Source organism: Protopterus annectens, chromosome 17.part0 (assembly GCF_019279795.1).
Source record: "Protopterus annectens isolate FY-2018-M chromosome 17.part0, PAN1.0, whole genome shotgun sequence".
Classification (NCBI taxonomy): Eukaryota; Metazoa; Chordata; order Ceratodontiformes; family Protopteridae; genus Protopterus; species Protopterus annectens.
The window spans coordinates 791,369,074-791,391,412 of record NC_056751.1 but is presented as its reverse complement, the minus strand read 5'-3'; the positions used below and the strand labels follow the sequence as shown (position 1 = coordinate 791,391,412).

The window sequence follows — 22,339 nt, the reverse complement described above, 5'->3', positions numbered from 1 at the left end:
ATTCTCCTGTATCTAAATGGCTAGTCCCTTATCACTCCCACCAGAGCTCAGCCAGTTTTCTGAGCACTTAGGAATCAGTATAAATTTGACAAAAAGCCAGCTGTCTTCAACTGAGGTAATAAAATTTATATGGTGTCATTTGGACACAACATGCCAAGGATCTTTTGTATTCATCTTCAAGCCTCACATGTTCTTGCTTCACACAATCCCCCAACAAGTCTAATTCTTCTTCTTTTTTGGTCGATGGCTGTATCAGTTAATCTGGTCCCACAAGCAAAGTATTACATGAGAGTAGAGTACTACAGTTCTCGGTACACTGTTCAGTGTTACATTAGCCTCTCTACCTTCCAGTACTTTTCACCTCCGTATGCAGGCATCACCTTTTGTAGTGGTTGACCTCTCTTCTCATTTCTTGAGGTCATCCATTCTGCTATCCACTGCCAATGGACACTATGACCTTGGACACCTACCTTCCAGGGTGGGGTTGAGGGTTCATTACGAAAGTAAGATTGTCCAAGGCACATGGTCTGTAACGGAGGCTAACCTTCACATCAGTGTTTTGGAGATGAGAGCAGACATAGCACTGCAGGCATTTCAAGACTCTCTCACCGAAAGTGTGATCTCCACCCAGACGGACAGCATGGCAACAGTCTGGCACATCAGCAGACAGGAGGGACCCTGCTTATACCTATTATGCTGAGAAGCCAAAAGGGTGTGGCAGTGTTTTCTCAACGCTTTCTAGTAGCGGCGCATATCCTGGGGAGCACAGTGTCTTAGCAGACTAACTGAGCAGGTCTATTCTTCTGCCCCATGAGTGATCCAACAGTCAAACAGTGACATCATTGGTTTTCAGCCACTGAGGTCAAACGTGCTACAAGTTTCTCTTTTACCACATGAACACAAAGTGCAGCAGCTACTTTGCCCTCATTCCTGTGGATGGTCAGACACTTGAGAAATGTTCTGTTCCACAACAGGCCCATGGGTCTTTCGTATGCCTTTCCACCCTTTTTCCTCATAACTAAATCATAGCCAAACTCTGGATCCCACCTAGTTTGGGTTTGTGAAAGGCAGATCATGCCTCCTGAACCTGATCAACCTCTTTGAGGCAGTCACCAAAGCCGTAGATGAGGGTAAGGTGGTTCACACAGCATATTTTGACCTCACCAAGGCTTTCGACACCATCCCCCATTCTGGAATTATAGCTAAACTCACTAAACTAGGTGTAAATCCTTACGTCACAAGATGGGTTGCCAACTGGCTCACTGACAGAACCCACACTGTAAAAGTTGCAGATTCCAAATCTGACCTCAAACCAGTGACAAATGGAGCACCACAGTGTTCCGTCTTTGGACCTCTCCTGTTTGGTATCTAATTCTCTGAAGTACAGGCTAACACAGAAGGCCTCTGGCTAACGAAGTTCGCAGATGACTGCAAACTAGGAGCCATAGTCAAGTCCCCAAATGATCTGGATATCCTACAGAAGGGCCTTGCCGAGACAGATGCCTGGTGTCAGAATCATGGCCTCAAGCTCAGTGCCAAAAAGTGCAGTGTCATCCCCTTTGGTAAAAACTCTGTACCCATGAACTACCACATAGGCAGCAATCTACTTAACATAGAATGTGTGATAAAAGATCTTGGGACCCAGGTGGACAGTAGTCTCTCCTTTGATAGTCACATCGCCACAGTATTCAGGAAGTCCTTCTATGTAGCACACCTCATCATAAAAGGGTTTTCATCCAGGAAAAAAGAGGTAATTGTTCCCCTCTACTCGACACTCATTAGACCCATTATAAAGTACAACACCCCTTTTGGAATGTACCTCACAAGACATCTGCAGCAGCTGGAAAGGCCACAGAAGTACCTCACAAAGAGGATTACTGTCCTCAAACAAATGCCCTACACTGAAAGCCTCAAAAAAATTCCAGCTTTACTCCGTAGCATATTGCCTACTCCGAGGTGATCTCTGCCTAACATATATGTCAAACTCAGAGCTGTTGGACATGCTACACCTAAAGAAATCCCAATCCCTCCGAGCTACACGCTCTAGGGACCTAAACCTTGTCACCACAATAAACAGGACATGCTGGAGGGATAGATTCCTGTCCCAGAGACTTCCCATACTCTGGAACAGGCTACCCATCTATGTCAAGCAAAGTTCTTCGTTAGCACTCTTCAAGAAAAATCTTGATGAGTGGATGGGAAATAGGAAATACACCCTGGGGATCACTTCTGTGTCTCTGCTCGACAATGGCACAGGAAAATAACTTTCTTGGGTGACATAAGCCAGGGAACCTGGTTGGCTAGGCTTATGTAGGCTCTCAGGCTGATAGCCTAGTACCTACCTATGAACCTATAACCAGGTTTGTACAGAAAGACATAAGGCGCAAGGCAGTCATAATTCTCATTGTCCCCTTCTGGCCCCAGCAGGTTTGGCTCCCCTTCGTTTGGCTTTGTTTGAGGCATCCTCCATGGATGCTGTGTCATCTTCCAGACCTTCTGTCTCACCATCTGGCCAGCCTCACTAAGACCTGAAAGTCCTAAAGTTTACCGCATGGTTCCTCCAGTCCCAGGATGCCAGGCTCCTCCTCTTCTGTTACCCACATTTTGTCATCCCAGAAACCTAACACGAGGAAGGTTTACAGATATAAGCAGAAGAGATTTGCTTATTCGGCTTCATCTAAGGGCTAAGAGCTTTTTTCTGCACCACTTCCTTCTATATAGGATTTTCTAGCAGGATTATTCCAAGAATGTGCCAGTTTCTCTGGCATTGGAGTTAAATTGGCAGCCATATCCAGTTTTTCTGTTGGGGAAAATCACAACTCTGTTGTGTCCTTAAATTCATCTAAGGCCTTCTAAAAGAGAACTTTTTTTGCTTAGACCTCGTATCAAAGATTCTGTTGCTGCTTGGGATATTACACTAATGCTTCAGGCTTTGACTGGAGGGTGTGTGTATTTTCACTACAATGTCTCGTTTGGTGGTGTCATTTTTTGTGAGTTGGTAAGTTAGCCAGTTTGGGAAATTTTCATTCCATGGAGATATTTCATTCTAGGAGTCTAACTTTTATTTTTGGGTCATTTGAGACTACTAGTGGCACCAGTTTTTTAACTATGTATGTATGTTATGTAGATATACTCACTATCTGTTATGAATGAAGGCGGAGAGCTTGTGTTTTGAATGAAGATGGAGGAAAGTTCGTTGTTTTTTAAACTATATGTCACTTAATCCTAACACATCCAGTTTATTTTCTGCAATCCATGCTTCTAGATTGCCTGTATTATTCCTTTTGCTCTGTATCCATGCAACTGATTTATTTGTGTTTTACTTCATTTGTCTTACATTCATTTTGATTCCCTAAGTATGCTTTTCTCTTACTGCTTTTCTATAGTGTCTTCTTTCCATATTTGCATTCTTTTCCTTTTGCATTAGTAACTCCTCCCTGGTATTATTGTTTCTTTTCTTTTCTTGGATCACTGGCGTTGTACTGCAAAGAATTTTTTACTTTGAATGAGAAGCAAAAGAGAAGTAGCCTTATAACAAGACTCTAAAGCACTCTCCCTCTTGTATTTAGTTTGCTTTGTTTTTTTTAACAGGAATGACAATTGAAATATTCACCTTTATGTTATTAATTCTATGGGTTCACCATTTGTCATTGTTTGTATTTTTCAGGTTAGAACAAGTGATGGCACCATAAAAGCTGACCACATCTTCTCTGCAGCACCAGCTAAAGGTACAGTATAACTGGTGGATAGAGGCTTAAAGAAAATCTCTACCCTTCTTACAGTTTAACTCAATTCTTAGGTTTCTTTTCTCCCTATAATATGGTTCCAGTATTGTGTAGCTACCAGAAACCTGCTTGTGCTTTTTAAAACTTTCATTTCCTTGCTTTGAAATTAAAGGAAGGGAAGAAGCCCACCTACTTTTTTTTAAGCTTAACGCCTCACGTACTTTGTAAAGGAATTTGTCTCCACCCACATGACATGCCATAGACACAGATCAATCTGTACTTTACCCTGTCGGGTACTGCTGTCATCTTAAATTGGCAATTAATCCTGCTGATGTCAGGAACACAGCAGCTGCTATAAAAAAAAAAAGATAAAAAGCTGTGGAACTGTTTTCCACTGTTTTATTGCAGAGAGGTTGAGAACTTAACACTCCCCGTTCATAGCAAACCAAAGCAATTAGATCAGTCAGGGGTTTAAAGGCAGTTGCCACCTCTTCTGAAAAATTTACATAAGCAGCAGCAGGACAGTATTGAAATGCTAAGCTTTAAATGTTGATTGTTTTTAATAGTTTATATGTTAAGATAACTTAAATGTAGTATGAAAGATTTCTGTGACATTTAGAGAAAAGTCAGAGAATATTTCTTTCTTGTAAAGTATCAACAGATTTATCATTTTCAAGCTCCCTTCCCCCCACAGGACAGAACTGCAGTAAGAGGGACAAGTGGCAACCCTGTCAACTAGGTGCACTGATACTGTTCATAAAAATGTCTTTTATGCTTTTTTGTGACATCCTTCCAGAGGGGGATGCATATTTGGTACATGCAGAGCCATGGTAAGAGATTCCCTCTGACGTTTGAGTCAGTCATTGCATGAGCATTTTGTAGTCCACAAAGGAAATGTGACCATTGATGGCAACCATAATATACAGTTGAATTTACTTTAACATACGTTTACTATGTGCCTTTGCATTAAAAACATTAAGAAAAGGAAATTAGAAGTACTTAACTGTAGTTAAATGCACACACAGACACAGTCAGACATGCGCATTTAAACACAGTACTGCATCCCACATATACATATACCAACACCAGTATCTAGGCTACATACATTTTTATGCAGACACACACAAACACGTTTATATATCTGTGTGGTGTTTATGTGTAGACAAACACATACAGTTACACAAAATTTCTGTTTTGATTTGTTTTTATTATATGCACACATGCACGCACACGCACTCCTATGTTTTTGTACACACACACACACACACACACACACACACTTTATATTTGGGTCTATGTTTATTCGTCGAACAGCATGTTCATTGAACGGTGATTTGTTGAACACTAAACATCGAAGCTAACTTTAATCAAAAGACCAAACATTGTAAAACTGTACATCAAACGATGATAGTTGGCCAACAGCAAGGAAGCCAAATGAAGCACTTTACTGGTAAGTTGATCTCAGAGTTGGTATGATGTGTGTGTGGGGGGGGGGTGCAGACCCTCATACCCCCACTAATTACATATACCAACACCAGTATCACACTATAGTGGGGAAAGGGCAGGTTTCCTTATACCTAAGTTACCAGTAAGCAAGTGCTCTGTTCGGCTTCCTTGATGTTGACCAGCTATTATCGTTCGTAGGGTGCGATTTAAGGTAAGTGAGTGTTTTGTAAGGGTTTTGGGAGGGAGATTGAATGTATCTGAGTGTGTTTATAAGTTGTACATGTGGGTTAGGGTAGGCAGGTGAGTGTATGATTGTGTAAGTGTTGGATGTGTTGCTGTTTGTATATGTGTGTGTGTGTGTGTGTGTGTGTGTGTGTGTGTGTGTGTGTGTGTGTGTGTGAGGGGGTGGGATTGTAGAATATCTGGGTGTGAGTTTGCTGTCTTTTCCTGTTTGTGCGATCTTGGAATTAGTATATATAAGTAGGGGGGTGTGGGGGGGGTGCAGGGGGGCTTGGCCCCCTGCTTATATGTAGTGTAGGTGTGTTGGTTTGTGTTGTGTTTGTGAATGTTTTGTTTGATTTGTTGTAGTTTGGGTAGGATAGTGTATGTGTTGTGTGGTCTATGGTGTGTTTATGTTCAATATTTTGTATTTCGTGGTTTTGGGTTTCGGGATTTTGAACGTTCGTCTTTATGGTCTCGAGATACTGAAATTCAAGATTTCAATATTTCGAGATTATAAAGGGAACTATATATATATATATATATATATATATATATATATATATATATATATATATACACACACACACACACACACACACACACAGTACAAATATACGTACATGTGGGTGTGTGTGCAATGTGGGTGCATACAATTTATTTATAATAAAGTTAACAGTAGAGTTAAGTATTAATGTTAAGTTGTCTCTCTCGCCTTCATTCTTGCTGATTGGGTTCGGAGCCGACCCTCGGCTCCGAGTCAGCCATATGTTCTTCATCTCACATTGCTGCAGTCCTTACACTTGGGGTAGTCCGCTGTCCTCGGTCGGCCCGAATATCAAAGTATAAGGCTGACGTCGGTCAAGGCGCATTTGACTGACATCAGGACGTCAGGGTACAAATGCGCATGACCGACGTCATATCCTCAGTCTTTTTTGCCGCATGGTCCGATGCAGAAGCAGCATTGCAAGTGCCGGTTGGCGTTCTGAAATTTTTCGATTTCGGAGTTTCAGACCGAGTCAAAGTTGGCTAAGTACCCGTTGGAATATTTTGGTTTTTCTTGCCTCAGTGGTTTACCGGATGTCAGAAAAAGTGAATAATTGTATTTCTTGTGGGAAACAGATACCGCATAGAGACTATCATACTTTGTGTATTCCTTGTTTAGGGCCTGAGCACGACGTTGTTGGGTGTCGCTCTTGTGCTAGATTCAATAAGCGCACTATAAAGAGAAGGTTAGATTGTGCCAGGTTAGTCTTGAAGCGGTGCAATTATAAAATGCCGTCGGATGCTCCGGCCCGCTTCTTGAAGAAGCGCAAGGACAAAGCAGTTAAGCCTAGGCTAGAAGAACCGTCCGTGCGGACGCCGGTTCTTTAGAGGTGTCGGTGGAGCCGGTGGTTCCACCGGAGGTTTCTTTGGGATCCCAGGGAGAGACTTTGTTATTGCAGGATGTGGCCTCTCAGGAGGCAGGTCAGGCTGATGGGGCTTCTCAGGTTACTATACTCCCCTCCCTTCCTAGGGTGGTTAGGCCCTCGCCTTCTGTTTCCAAGGCTTCTCCCAGAGGCAGGCCAGGTTTAGCTTCAGTTGGTGTCACCCCTAGTTCTTCAGGAACTGTGCCCAAGAAGCATATGCTTAAAATGGCAGAAGATTTGATTACTTTGATTAGGGGTTCTTTGCCCCCTCCTGATAAGAGACCTAGGGTGGAACCTGAGCTAGGGAGTTTTGAGCAGGCTTCGGATGTTTCAGAGTCTTCGGCTGAAGACTTGCAGGAGTATTCCCTTATTCTGATTCTGATGTGGATGATTCTACTCCTTCTGCTTCTCCTCCTGAGGATTTTTCTTTTCAGAAACTCTTCATTCCATGAGGGAGCATTTTAAGTGGGAAGGTCAGGACTTCTCTGATTCCAGGAAAAGGCTTAGGGAATTTTTGTTTTACCCCAGCATAGGCCTTTGGCTATACCTCCTGTTTTGGATGTGGTGGAAGATGTTTTACAGAGGCTTCTCTTAATCCTGATTCTTTGCCTCCTGCTCCTGTTAAACCGGATAGGTATTACAGGGTGCCTGAAGCTCATAAGTATCTTTTAAGAGTCCTAGGGCAGACCCAGAAACTGTTAGTCAGGGGCCTAAAGGTGTTAAGGCTTCTGTTGTCAAGAATCCGGTTCCTACAGATAAAGAAGCCAGGGCCTTGGATAGATGGGGAAAGAAAGTTTATACTTCTTCCACTCTAGCTATGAGGGCTTTGAATTGCCAGTTTCACATGTTGAAATACCAAAACTATCTCCTTTCACAATTGAAGTCTAAGGTTGATGCTCTGGCGGAAGGTATTGATTGTAAAGAGTTACAAGATTTAGTACATGTTTCTGAACAGGTGGGTAAGCATTCTTTGCAATGTGGTTTTGATGCTGTACAGGCCTCGTCTAGGGTGGCTGCCACTGGGTCAGTTCTTCGCAGGCACGCCTGGCTGAGGGATCAGAATTTATCTGACCATGTTAAAACAAGGATTTTAGATGCTCCTTTACAATCTGATGTGTTGTTTGGTCCTCCTGTTGAGGCAGTTTTAAAGAAAATGGAAGACAAGGCTAAGTCTATGCAGACTGTTAAAGATTTTGCAGGTTCAGCCTCCAAAGTTTAGTAGAAATTGGCCTACTAAGGGGTGGACGATCCTTCTTATGATTCCCAGTCTAGGGGTAGATCTAGACGTGGTAGGGGCAGAGCTCAGGGCTCTTTCAGGCCTAGAACAGGAGTTCTCCTGCACAGTCTTCGGTGAGGGCAGGGGTCAGTCCTTTCGTAAACAGACCCAATGACCTACCTTTTCAGCTGCCAGAGCCTTCTCGTCTGGCAGCACCTTTGGGAGGAAGGTTGGCACTTTTCAAAGAAAATTGGAGTTTAATTACCCAAGACAGATGGGTGTTGGATATCATACACCACGGTTACAGGTTTTATTTCCATACCTTGCCTCCTTTCAAAGGCATGCCAGACGTTCCTCCTCAACAAAGAATAGAGGCTCACAAGCAAATTTCTCTGTTACTCCAAATAGGGGCCATACAGCCGGTCCCTATGCCAGAAGTGGGCCTAGGATTTTATTCTCGCCTGTTCCTAGTACCAAAGAAAGGGAACACGTGGAGACCAATTTTGGACTTATCTATCCTCATCACTTATCTGGACATTCCCAAGTTCAAAATGTTGACGTTACAGCAGCTTTTACCTCTGCTGGGCAAAGATCATTGGATGGTAACTTTGGATCTCAAGGAGGCTTATCTTCATGTTCCTATCAGACTGAGTTGCAGGAAGTATCTGAGTTTTCGAGCTGGGACTTCTCATTATCAGTTCTCTGCATTGCCCTTTGGCTTATCTACTGCGCCCAGAGTGTTCACGAAAGTTCTGGCTCCAGTGATAGCTTTCCTCAGGTTAAAAGGAATACAAATCTATCCTTATTTGGACGATTGCCTGATTCTGGCTCAAGGAAGGGACGAGCTTCTTCATCATTTGGATTATGTGATAGCAGTGCTAAGATGCCTGGGGTATTCTGTGAACGAAATAAAGTCCAGTCTAGTACCCTCTCAGGACATGTGCTTTCTGGGTGTGAGACTGAATACAGCATCCCAGATGGCCTTTTGACCCCGGACAAACAAAAGAATCTTTCCCTTTACTTTCATCAGTTGTCTCATCAGTCCAGGCTGACTGCAAGGACAGTCCTTCAAGCCTTGGGGTTCATGGCATCTTGTATTCTGGTGCTTCCCAATGCCAAACTGCATATGAGGAAGCTACAATGGTATCTCAAAAATGTATGGACACAGCACTGCCAGGATTTGGACACTGTCATTCAAATAATACCTTGCATTCAAAAGGAATTGTTGTGGTGGGCTCAGGAATGTCACCTAAACAAGGGACTCTCTGTGACCCGCCAGAGGCGAGTCAGATTCTAACGACAGATGCCTCAGACAAAGCTTGGGGAGCTCATCTGAATGGAAAGTGGATACAAGACAAGTGGCCTGCCAGACTACAACATCTACATATCAACTTGAAAGAGATGTTAGCAGTCCAGTTTGCATTAATAGCTTTCAAGGATTTACTTCTTCCAGGGCAGGTGTTGATTCTAACAGACAACACAACTGTCATGTGGTACATCAACAAGCAAGGCGGAACACATTCTTATCCTCTATGCAGGCAAGCAATGATTTTGTGGGAGACTGCTCTCAGTTTACAGCTAAATCTTCAGGCAAGGTTTCTGCCGGAGCACAGAACTCCTTAGCAGATGTGTTGAGCAGACAAATTATGGATCCCCACGAGTGGAAATTGGATCCTCATGTATTTCAGAAATTGACAGTGTCATGGGGAACTCCAGACATAGATCTGTTCGCTTCTCCACTAAACCACCAGCTGCCAAAGTTTTGCACAAAAGGTTTCATCCCACAGCTTGGAAAGTGGATGCTCTTTCTTTCAATTGGAGCAATCTTCATGTGTATGCCTTTCCGCCTCTGCCTCTCCTCCCAAAGGTACTACTAAAGGCCAGACAAGACAAGCCAAGGATGATTTTGATAGCTCCAGATTGGCCTCGACAGCATTGGTACCCATTACTGAGAAGCCTGGTACGGAAGCCTCCATGGCCTTTGCCTTCGATTCCACACCTGTTGTCTCAGGAGGACAGTCATTTGCTCAATGTCAAGCTTCACTCTCTGCACCTAACAGCCTGGCATATTCTGTTTTGAACCATAGTGGGCCTCCACTTCCACAGCAAGTTTTGAATGTTATTTTGGAAGCTAGAAGGCCTAGTACAAGGAAAGTGTACGCAGATAAATGGAAGAGATTTTTATTTTGGAGTGCAGCAAAGGATTTTGATGTTTCTGAGCCTAATTTAAGTGTGGCTCTTCAATATCTTACTGAGTTACTGGACAAGGGTTTGTCCTTCTCTTCTATTAAGGTTCATGCTGCAGCAATTTTGGCTCACTATGATTGTGACCCACCATTGTTTTCTCATCCTTTGTTCAAGCAATTTCTTAGAGGGCAAAGAATATAAGACCCCGACGAAGAGCTCCTACTCCTGCTTGGGATCTCAATTTTGTGTTGGAGAAACTCACTCTACAACCTTTTGAGCCTGCAGCTACTACTGAATTAAAGTTTTTATCATGGAAGACTGCTTTTTTGTTGGCTATTACCTCTGCAAGAAGGGTTTCTGAGTTGCAGGCCCTTATGGCGGTTGAGCCTTTCTTAATTTTCCATAAGGATAGGGTATCTTTACGTACTAATCCTTCTTTTATACCTAAAGTGGTTTCTAGTGTGGCTTTAAACCAAACTATTCATTTGCCTACTTTTTATGCAAATCCCCAAAATAAAGGGGAAAAGATTTTGCACACTTTAGATGTACACAGGCAGTTGCGATATTATTTGGACAGAACTAAAGGGTTCAGGCAGTCTCAGCAGTTATTTGTTTCTTTTGCTTTGAGTTCTCAGGGCAAGCCTGTGTCAAAACAAACTATTTCTAAGTGGATTGGGTTTTGCATTGCTTTCTGTTATTCCCATCATGGCAAGGAGATTCCAGCTGGGATTAGGCCTCATTCCACTAGGGCTACTGCCACTTCGACAGCTTTTTGAGGGGTGGCAACTAAGGATATTTTGGAGGCAGCTACTTGGAGTTCAGTGCATACTTTCTCTAGGCATTATCACCTACCACTTTACTCTAAATCCAGGGCTGGTTTTGCCACTGCTGTTTTGCAGGGCATTTTGGCAGCTCCTGCTTCCTTATAGTTTGGCCATCCTCCCTTACCTCTGCTTTGGGATTCTACCCAAGTGTAAGGACTGCAGCAATGTGAGATGAAGAACATAGTACAGTTTTGTACCTACCATAAATGTAGATGTTCAAGATCCACATTGCTGCAGTCCAATTTACCCTCCCTCCTTCCCTCTGTAGTTAGAGGCGGTTGTGTGGGTTGGGTTGTCAATATGATGTATATTGTATATATTGTACATATTTTTAGTGCTAGGATGGTTGGTTGTTTGTTTGCTGTCTTTTGGTTTTGACCTTTATTTTTAGGGTCTTCTGACATCTGGGGCAAGAAAAGACTGAGGATATGACGTCGGTCATGCGCATTTGTACCCTGACGTCCTGATGTCAGTCAAATGCGCCTTGACCGACGTCAGCCTTATACTTTGATATTCGGGCCGACCGAGGACAGCGGACTACCCCAAGTGTAAGGACTGCAGCAATGTGGATCTTCGAACATCTACATTTATGGTAGGTACAAAACTGTACTTTTCTAAAGCTCGAGAGCTACTTATAGGCTCGAGGCCTCCCTATATCCCACAATGCCTGGCGCTAGACCCTCAGATCTCATTTGCTGCTTCAGCTACGAGGTTGCGCTTTACTGGCTCAGGTCATATTAATCTTTTGTATTTGTAATAGCTAAATTGTTAGTGTATAGATTTCGAATCTTTTGTTAAAATTAGAGTAGTTCTGTAGACTAGTCTTAGTTCCCTTGTTTTTCCTGACCCTTAAGAAACTCGTTTTACTTAGAGAGTTTCTCCCTCCCCCCCCATCTCCCAGTAGGCCGTTTAACGTAGAGGCTATCCCCTTCCCTTGTTTATTGTTTTCTGTAGGAAGTAGTGTTTAGCCTTTATAGTTTAAGATCATAGTTTCTTAGCTTTTTTTGTTAGTATAGTTACATTAGTCTTTTATATGAAGGTGTGGGACTAGTGTGTGTGTGTGTGTGTGTGTGTGTGTGTGTGTGTGTGTGTGTGTGTGTGTGTGAGTCTGTGTGTTTTTTTTTTTACACTAGTCAAAAACGTTTGTCCATTGGTATTCCTTTTATTTCTATCATGTCGAAGGATACCAAGGTATCAGGGTTCAAGAAGTGTGACTCGTGCTGTCAGAAAATGTCTCTGATAGACGGTCACACTTCTTGTGTTTATTGTTTGGGTTCCCTACACCTGCAGGACTCTTGCTCGGTATGTCATGCCTTTAGTCCGAGAGTCCTGCAAGAGTGTAGGAACAAGTTAATTCTCAGGGTTTACTAAAACCCGAGGGGTCTCCGGCAAAGTCTCAGCCAGCTAAAACCCCTAAGCCAACCAAACCGTTGGCTCCCAGTTCGGAGCCGTCGCCAGGTGGAGCGTCTGCTTCAATTTCGGTTCCGGCCGGGACCGAAGTATCAAAATCTCTCTCAGCTCCGACCTTGCTGTCGGAGCCGTCAGGGAGCTGTAAGCGATCCAGATCACTATCTCTGGAGTCGATTCACTCAGCTCCGGGATCACCCTTGCTACAGTCTGAACAAAGACATAGGTCCCACTCTTCTCGGTCCTCGAGGCTGTCCGATCATGACTTGGAGAGAGTGGTCAGTAGACTCCTCAAATCGCAGGCCCTGGCTAAAATGTTAACTAGCCCTCCTCATCAGGCTGTGGCTGCTCCTCTTTCTGGAGTAGTTCCTCCTCTGACTCCTCCTGTCAGTTCGGAGCCCGAACTTGTTGGGGCTCGGATCCTGGAAACGTCGGTGCCGATACTTTCCCTTTTGGTTCCTTCATTGGCTCCGATTTCTTTCAGTGGTTCCATCCTTGGAGGGATCTGGGCGCCGATACTCCCTCGTCGGCTCCATGGGGGCGAGTGGCATCGAACCCTTGTCTAACCCCGTTCTCCCTCTCGGAGCTTCCGCGTGGGTAAGCTCTGCTCCTACATCGGCTTCGGAGCCGTCCCTTTCAGTGCCGGAGAGGATTCCCATCTCCTTGGAGCGGGGACCCTCTTCTGTGCCGGACAGGGGTGCCTTTGAGGTCATGAGGAGCGTGCTGACTTCTGAGTCTGCACCTCGATTAGCCCCTTCAGCTCCTCCCCCAGGGTGCCTGCTTCGGTCTCTGCCACTCCTCCAGACCCCAAGCGAGGGGATCAAATGCTCCAGATCACCCCACTGGGTGTATCTTCCTCTTCCGAGGCCTCCCCTGAGTTTTCAGAGGAGCCCCCTCGAAAGAGGACATGTAAGAGGAAACATGCTGACTCCCCAGAGTCGGTCACGTCAGATACTGACTTGGAGGATACGGAAGGGTCCCCAAGATCCCCCTCTGAAGATGTCTCTTTCTCAGATATCCTTGAGATCCTTAAGCAGAGGGGGAACTGGTCTGTCCTTAACCCTTCTGAGGACGAGTCAGTATACTTGGATGCATTTGGTTCTCGCCCCTCCACTCTCCTAGGTGTCTCCGCCTTTCGATCCACTAATGGAAGTGGTGGCTCGGAAGGCGTGGTCAGCTCCGGACACACTGGAACCAACCTCTCGCAGGCCCACTAAGTTTATCACGGCCCCCCCCCCAAGATAAACAGTTTCTGACAAAGGGTGTCCCCGTTGATGCCATGGTGGTAGCAGCTGCCACGAAAAAAGAGTTGGCTGACACTTCTGTACCTGTCCATCCCCCTAATAAAGAGTCTAGGACGATGGATAGATACGGTAAGCAGATGTTTTCCTCAGCGACCTTCTCCATGCTGTCGCTGAACTATTTGTGCCACTTCACCCGTCTTCAGAGGGATCTCCTCAAGGAGCTAGGAGATACCCTGCAAGATCCATCAGCTGCGGGGGCTCAAGACAAGATAAACTCCCAGCTGGCGACTCTTAATTCTATTGTAAACTCCTCCATGCGGCTCATTTCGTATGCGGCTGATGGGGCGAGTAGAGCCGCAGGCACAGGCGTGGCTTTGAGAAGGCATGCCTGGATGCGGTTATGTAACTTCGCTGATCCCTTTAAGGCGTCTTTCACCAACACCCCTTTTGATGGTTCAGCTCTGTTTGGACCTCAGGTGAAAGATACACTTACCACGTGTGAGCAGGAAGGCAAGACTCTCTCTGCCATGGGAGTCCGTTTTTCCACTCCCTCTAGACCATACCCTAAAGGTCAGAAGAGTGGGAAAATGTGGTTCCGGAAACCCCAGGGAGCCATGCCTAACACATGTGGCGAGTTTCCCTCCAGAGGCAGAGGAGGGAACAACAATAGGTGCCTCCCACGTGGCAGAGGGGGACCGCAGAATCATGGTAGCAGGGAATCTTTCCCTGACAAGCCCTTCCAGCACCCCTGAGGGGCTGCCCGGCTGTCCGCCTTCAGAAGCAGTCGGAGGAAGGTTGTCTCTGTACTCAGAAGCCTGGCATCTCATCACTCGAGACAAATGGGTACAGTCTATCATATCCGGAGGTTACAAAATCCCGTTTGTCCACACTCCCCTAAAATCAAACAGCCCCATCCCAGATGTTCCACCCAGTCTAAGGGAACAGGCAGTACAAGAAATTTCAAGACTGCTAAAAAAACGGGCCATCCAACAAGTCCCAGCAGACCAGCAAGGATCCGGAATTTACTCAAAGTTCTTTTTGGTACCAAAAAAGACAGGGGACTGGAGACCCATTTTGGATCTCAGCAGACTAAACAAGTCTGTTCAAAGAACGAAGTTCCGGATGGTCACGCTTCAGTCCATTCTACCCTTTTTGGGTCAGGAGAATTGGATGTGCTCCATAGATCTTCAGGATGTGTACTACCACATCAAAATGGACAGGCGTTCCAGAAGGTTTCTCCACTTCCGGCTGGGAGCCAGTCATTACCAGTTCAGAGCCCTGCCCTTTGGTCTCACCACAGACCCCAGGGTGTTCACCAAATGCATGGCAGTGGTTACCGCTCACCTGAGATGGCAAGCATTCCAGGTGTTTCCATATCTAGATGACTGGCTCCTTACTGCTACCACCAGGTATCAATTGCTGAGAGCCAGGGATTATACCATCCATACATGCTCCAACCTAGGTATCTCAATAAATTTTGAAAAGTCTGCATTATCGCCTTGTCAGTCTTTAACCTTTATAGGCGCAAGATTAAATATGAAAGATCTGTCCGCAAGACTTCCAGTAGAAAGAGTGGCAGACATTCGCCGACATGTACGAGTATTATTAGGATGCAGAAAGATTCAGGCCAGATTCGTCCTAAAAACCTTAGGTCTCATGGCAGCAGCAATCATATTAGTTCCCCTGGCTCGTTTTCACATGAGGATCCTCCAGTGGATGCTTTTCACCCAATGGTCTTTTCAACAACTTCCTTTGTCTCACAAGATAATAATCACACAGTCATGCAAAGACCACTTGGCGTGGTGAATGGTCTCTCCATCAGTACCCCAGGGCAGATCATTTGTCCTTCCTCCTCCAGTTGCCACGGTGACCACGGATGCCTCCCTGATCGGGGGGGGGGGGTGGCATTCTCAGGGCAGGACTGTCCAGGGCACCTGGCAACCCCACGAGTACTACTTGCACATAAACGTCTTGGAGATGAGGGCGGTGCTTTTAGCGTTGCAAGCTCTTCAGAACTCTCTACCCACTGGGACCACTGCAATTCAGACAGACAATATGTCTGTAGTGTGGTACATCAACAAGCAGGGCGGAACCAAGTCTTATCCCTTATGTCGAGAAGCACTCAGACTATGGCAGTGGGCAATCTCCTCTCAATGGTTTCTGACGGCAACGCACATCCCAGGGAAGTCCAACGTCATAGTGGACAGGCTAAGCAGAGCTATTCTCATGTCTCACGAGTGGTCTCTCAACATGACATTAGCAGACAGAATCTTCTGCAAATGGGGTCAGCCTTGCTGTGACCTTTTCGCAACTCCTCTCAACAGCAAGTGCGACAGTTTCTTCACTCTCTTCCTTCTTCCCGGACACTCCCCCAGAGACGCTGTAGTTCACGATTGGCCCCAGGGACTTCTGTATGCATTCCCACCCTTTCCACTAATCCCCAAACTGATTCAGAAAGCTACCGTGCTGGGTTGCAAAATGATCCTCATTGTTCCCTATTGGCCTCGACAAATCTGGTTCCCATTCTTGCATCGTCACCTTCTAGAACAGCCATGGAATCTGGACCCAGTTCCGGACCTCCTGATCCATCAGTCGGGCAGGCTGCATCAGTCTCTTCAGTCTCTCAACCTCACTGCATGGTTGCTCAACTTCCAACCCTAGCCAGGCTTCCCAGTATTTCCAGTTCAGTGCAGGAGATTATCCTTTCCTCGCACAAACCTATAACCAAGAAGACTTATGCTAGTAAGTGGAAACGTTTCTCTTTTTGGGCAGAGGCTAGGAATATTGATCCCTTTACGGCCCCTGTCCATAACGTTCTGGACATCTTAGCAGAACTTTTTCAAGCGGGCTCCTCGTCGGCCCCCATTAGAGTTCAATTAGCGGCAATCTCTAATTTCCATTCGGGCCTGTCAGAGACGAGCATCATGTCTCATAAGCTTTGCAAAGCCTTTCTGAAAGGAACAATCTTGCTCAGGCCTCCAGTCAGGGATCCCCCGCCTCCCTGGGACTTAAATTTGATCCTAGCTTTCTTGATACTTCCTCCCTTTGAACCGGCAGCTTCCTGTTCCTTGAAATTGCTTACTTGGAAAACACTCTTTTTGGTGGCCATTACTTCAGCGAGGAGAGTTTTTGAACTTCAAGCCCTTTGTGTTCGTCCTCCTTATCTAGTTTTACATAAGGATAGAGTTTCACTCAGGACTAATCCTTTGTTCCTTCCTAAGGTCCCCTCTGAGAACAATTTGAATCAATCCATCGATCTGCCAGTCTTTTTTTCCAAATTATTCCAACAAATCTGAACACAAATTACACCAGTTGGACGTTCATAGGCAATTACGTTTTTATTTGCATAGGACTGAGCAAATAAGGAAATCAGATCAACTCTTCCTGTCCTATGCAGAGGGTAAGCAGGGTCGACCAGTGTCCATAGTAACGCTATCCAGGTGGTTATCCTCTATTATTACCCTTATTTATCAGTTGAGGCATAAAGAACTCCCTGCTAAACCTAAAGGCCACTCTACTAGGGCTTTAGCTACATCGGTAGCCTTTCAAGCAAGACTACCAATGGAAGCCATTTTTGTGGCGGCCACATGGGCCACCCCTCGTTCCTTCATTTCACAGTATAAATTGGATCTGGCCTCTAGGAGCAGAGCTGATTTTGGTTCCCCTGTGCTCAAGAGTCTGTTCCGATGAGCCACCTAGGACTAAGGTGCTAGGGAAGCTGTCCCAACCAGCAAGAATGAAGGCGTGCGAGACAACTTAACATTAAGAAGTTATGTACCTACCATAATGTTCCATGTTAGTTGTCTTCTTCTCGCCTTCTTTCTTGCGTCCCACCCTCCATCCCCCTAGCCTAGATGGACCGAGAAGAGTTCTCCTACCAGTCTTATCACTGGCTGAGTCTTTACCATTTTATGCCCTCTACCCTTTTCTACAGCCCTGTAGCTGAAGTCTTGTTATAGGGACAGTTTGTCCTACAGTTGTATTATTATGGTGTTAGGTCTTCCAAACGAGATCTGGGGGTCTAGCGCCAGGCATTGTGGGATATAGGGAGGCCTCAAGCCAGTAAGTAGCTCTCGAGCTTTAGAAAATGGCCGAGTTGGAGCCGAGGGTCGGCTCCGAACCCAACCAGCAAGAAAGAAGGCGAGAAGAAGACAACTAACATGGAACGTTATGGTAGGTACATAACTTCTTATTAGTGTATAAATTCTACTAAATGTTGTTTAATATTTTATGTATTCACTGTCACACATTGGCTATGTGTTGCACATGCAGTCTTTGTCATTGTCTTTATGTCAGCATTTTTTTTTCTTTGTGTTGCTAAGTGTATTTATTACTTGCTGTTGTCTTTGTCATTGTAGCCCAGGTCGTGGCTGAAAAGGGTCCTGGGATCAGTTAACTTTCCTGGTTATCAAAGTATAAATAAATATGAAATAGAAAGCAAGGGGGGTGAACATGACAGAAATAATTAAGGAACTAGTAAAGCACAGTTTAATTCTGTATCATTCAAGAAAGAGGAAAAATCTTCCCACTGAAGGCATTGGAAAGAAACAGACAGACTTAATTTTGAATCCTACAACTTATCACTTGTACATGATAAAGCACAGATTATTTACTGCAGTGAGAATTTTCACACCTCAGCATGTGAATGTAAGGGAAGGTCTGTCAATTCTATTAGAACTACAAAAGAATCAATTTACAAAAGCCTGCTATTTACCAGCTTTCTTTCATTGGAAGTAGCCAACAGCTATTTATAGCATAGAACAAGCTCTGACAGACACATAAATGAGGGTCAGTCAGGGGAAACGTAGATGTAGCTCTGTTACAGAAAGTGTGTTAAATGACAGTGCATCACAGTCCTGCCATTCTATGTTTGGAAGTTCTAGCTTTGCTGGAGTTGTCATTTTATTTTTATTGATTAGTTTCTCAGTGACCTTCTCACTCATTGTTTTAGTTTGTTGTTTGAGATATTTTTGCAGTGACCCTAATGATAATGGACATCAGCTGGGCATAACAGCTCTGTGTTTCTAATGCTTAGTCAAACACTCTGCTTTTGCTGTGCTGACGAGGTCATAAGGCCAAAATATGCATATCCACAGCTAGTGGGGTTTGGCTTTATTGGCCTGAAATTGTCCAGTAAAATGACAAAGCAAGTCATGGACATTTAGAATCGCCTGAAACACCTGATGTTCATAAGGCTCATTTGCATATATCCCATGTGCTTCTGATACAAGAGGTTTGGGAGGTCACCTATTGGAAGTTCTAGCTTTGCTGGAGTTTACATTTTGTTTTTACTGATTGGTTTTTCAGTGACCTTCTCACTCATTGTTTTAGTATGTTAATGGCATAAGGAAACACCACTTTACTTATGTCTAGCATGACTCATAGGTTCATAAGTGTGTACTAGACTAATGGCCCTGGGGCCTTTACAAGCCTAGCTCATAGAAGTGCCCTGGCATTGTGCCGCCCATCGTTAATTCCCAGTGCCTCTATCAAGTAGAGCCACTGAAGTGATCCCCAGGGTGAACTTTCTATTTCCCATCCACTCATCAAGATTTCACTTGAAGAGGGCCAGTGAGGAGCTCTGCTTGATATGTAAAGAGAACTTTAAATGTATTCTGGGAAGAAGGAATGAAAGCAAAAAAGCAAGATCACGTTACTAACGCAGGCCCCGAAGCTTTGAGGGAAAAACATTAAAATTGTAAACAAATCACTTGGAATGATTTTGAGGTATTAAACTAGCTCAGAAAACAAAGATACAATGAAAATAAAACATGTTTTTAAGTTCTAAGGTGGAGTTTTCCTTTAAAAGTTTTGCACAGCAAGACGGTGATGTAAAGCAAGCGTGTATATAGGCATTTGTACTTTCAGGTGAGACAGGACTGTTGATTCTTGATGGCTGGCTGCATGGTCAGTGAATAAACATGTGTATGCCTATATACGTGGGTGTGACTACATGTTTAGTAGCTGAGGTGATTCAGGGACAGTATAATGCCCTAGTGATGAGAAACTGAAACATCTGTATTGGGTGTAGCATAGAACTCTCTCTGATTAATTTGGGCATCTTGAGGCAATGTAGAAATTGCCTCATGTACACAGACAACCCTCTCCTCCTACCCCCCAACACTACAACCTGTGAGATATGCACTTATATAGCCAAACTGGAGGTAAAGCTCTCTCCAACCAAGACTGAACGTGATAGTCAAGAGGAGAAGGTAAACATTTGCACCACATCACACTCATCACATAGTTTCACTAAATCTACACCACCAAAATCCACACATAGTAACACAAAAACATTCGTGGAGGCTTTAAATAATAATCTGTCTAAGCAACAGAGACCTCCAAAACAGAAATGCAAGCAACCTCCATCCCCCAACACAACCCAAATGACACATAGCCCACCGACTCAGTGTGCCACTCAACCACAGTCAATAAGGCAAAACAACATACTCAACACACTAGTCATAGGTGACTCTATTATCAGGCACACTGATGTCCCACTCACCAGGCTAAACAAGGAGAAGGTTACTGTCAGCTGCCTGTCAGGTGCCAGGATCCACCACATAACCCACGCACTCTGGTCACTTGACAACAAGTACAAATATGACTCTGTCATTGTCCATGTTGGTGTGAATGACCTGAGATGTACCTCCCTGGACTAACTAAAAAGAGACGTGGAAGAGCTCTCCGATCTTGTAGCCCAGGCAGGTATGACCCTAGCCCTGAGTAGCATTCTGCCATCGCCCAGAATGATACCGCAGTACAAGGACAAAATGAGTGACTTCCACAATTGGCTAAGCTTCTGGTGTCATTCTAAGGGGATCCAGTATCTGTCTGCTTGGGATGACATGGTCGACAGACCACGATGCTTTGCCAGAGATGACCTGCACCTGTCGCCCGTGGGATTCTGGATACTGCCTAAGGCACTTGCCACCCCTATAGTGCCTTTTTTAGGCAAGGTTCAAATGACAAATTCACCACCATAACAGGAACAGACAAGCAAAAACTGAGGGTAATGCTACTCAGTGCTAGAAGTCTAAATTTCAAAATGCACTCACTCGAGGCACTCCTTAACATGGAGAACATCGATATCTGTGACTGAGACCTGGTTCAAGGCTCCAGAAGAGCATCCCTGCACTACCAGGCTATAACTCATACCACACTTTTCGGCCATGTAACCTGGACCGAAACACCAAAGGCGGAGGTGTGTCCATATTCATTAAGGATATCCACACCTCCAGTCTAGTTGCTCAGCATAATGCATCCGAGGTTATCCAAGTGCAACTAACTCTGGGAAAAACTGCAATCCAAATTGTAGCTTGCTACAGATTCCCCACCATGCCCCAGGATTCTCACTCCTCTTTTCTTGATGTACTGGAAAATACTAGGTTTCATCCAAACACCCTAATAATGGGCGACTTCAACTATACCCGACCATTAACTGGGAAAACTACTCATGTACCAACTCCTTAGCTCAACGCTTTCTGGAATTCATAAACTCCAATGCCCTAGATCAACTTATCCACACCCCCACCAGGGGCAACAATATCCTAGACCTAGTCATTACCAACATGAGTGACCGGTGTTCCACACCTGAAGTCAACTCCTCGTTGGTCCGATCCGACCATAAGCTAATCACCCTTGATATCCACATCCTGCCCCCACCCCCCTTAAGGAAACCACGGTAAAACATTTCTCCAAAGCCAACTTCATGAAGTGTTGAACTTCGTGACACACATGCAGATGGACAATACAGTTACAACTTTATACAACTACTTTAAACAGTTCCAAAATCCACACAACGAAAAGGAGAAGAAAATAACCAGTGAATAACAGCTTTCACCATACGCACTTTAATACTTCAAGAAAATTCTCTTAGCGCCTCGGCCACAAACAGCCTTTACAGAGTAAAATCTTTTCATACTAACAATCACTCATTTTATACCTCAGCTTAGTACCATCATTTTCAGTTAACCAATTATATACTGATTGTTAAAATCCAATCCAATAAACTTTGTATTTAAAGTAAAAACACCATTATATAAAACTCTGCCAGTTACACTCCTTATTCAACCCATTGGGTTGCAAAGTATTATATTTTATTATAAAAATGGATTCCTTTCTCCTTAATGCATATTTCAACATCTCTACATTTCCATATTGATTTAATACTTGTTCCAAAACAGTTACTTTCATGCTTTCCACTTCCCCTTTATGTACCCTATTAAGATGTTCTGCTACAGGACTAATGACCTTATTCTTTCTTACATCTCTGACATGTTCCTTTACTCTTTCTCCTAGACTTCTTTTAGTTTCCCCTATATAATATTTATTACATGAACAACTTATGGCATAAATTACCCCCTTACTTAAACAGGTATACGTGCCTAAAGTGTCAAATTTCTTCCCTTTTATTTCATCCACTCTAGTTGTACTATACTGACAAATGGAACACTTTGCACATGGGAAAGTAAATTTTTCTATCGGATTACTTAAAATTTTGTCTCTAGGTTTGAAATATTTACTGTGAACCAAGAAATCTTTTAAATTTCGTCCCCTCTGATAAGAAATTTTTAATTCAATTTTAGACAATGAGTGGACCTCTCTTTTTACCTGTTTCCAGTACCCCTTAAATAATTCATTGAATTTATCTGAAAAGAGA

At 44.2% G+C, this 22,339-nt stretch overlaps 1 protein-coding gene across 1 annotated transcript in view; it reads left to right on the top strand.

Moving 5' to 3' along the window:
- Positions 1-22,339, top strand: part of PPOX (protoporphyrinogen oxidase) — a 572,299-nt gene that overhangs the window by 222,177 nt on the left and 327,783 nt on the right. Inside the window, exon 7 of the mRNA XM_044059458.1 lies at positions 3,668-3,728. Coding sequence (XP_043915393.1) covers positions 3,668-3,728 — 61 coding nt within the window. The remainder of the gene's footprint in view (positions 1-3,667; positions 3,729-22,339) is intronic.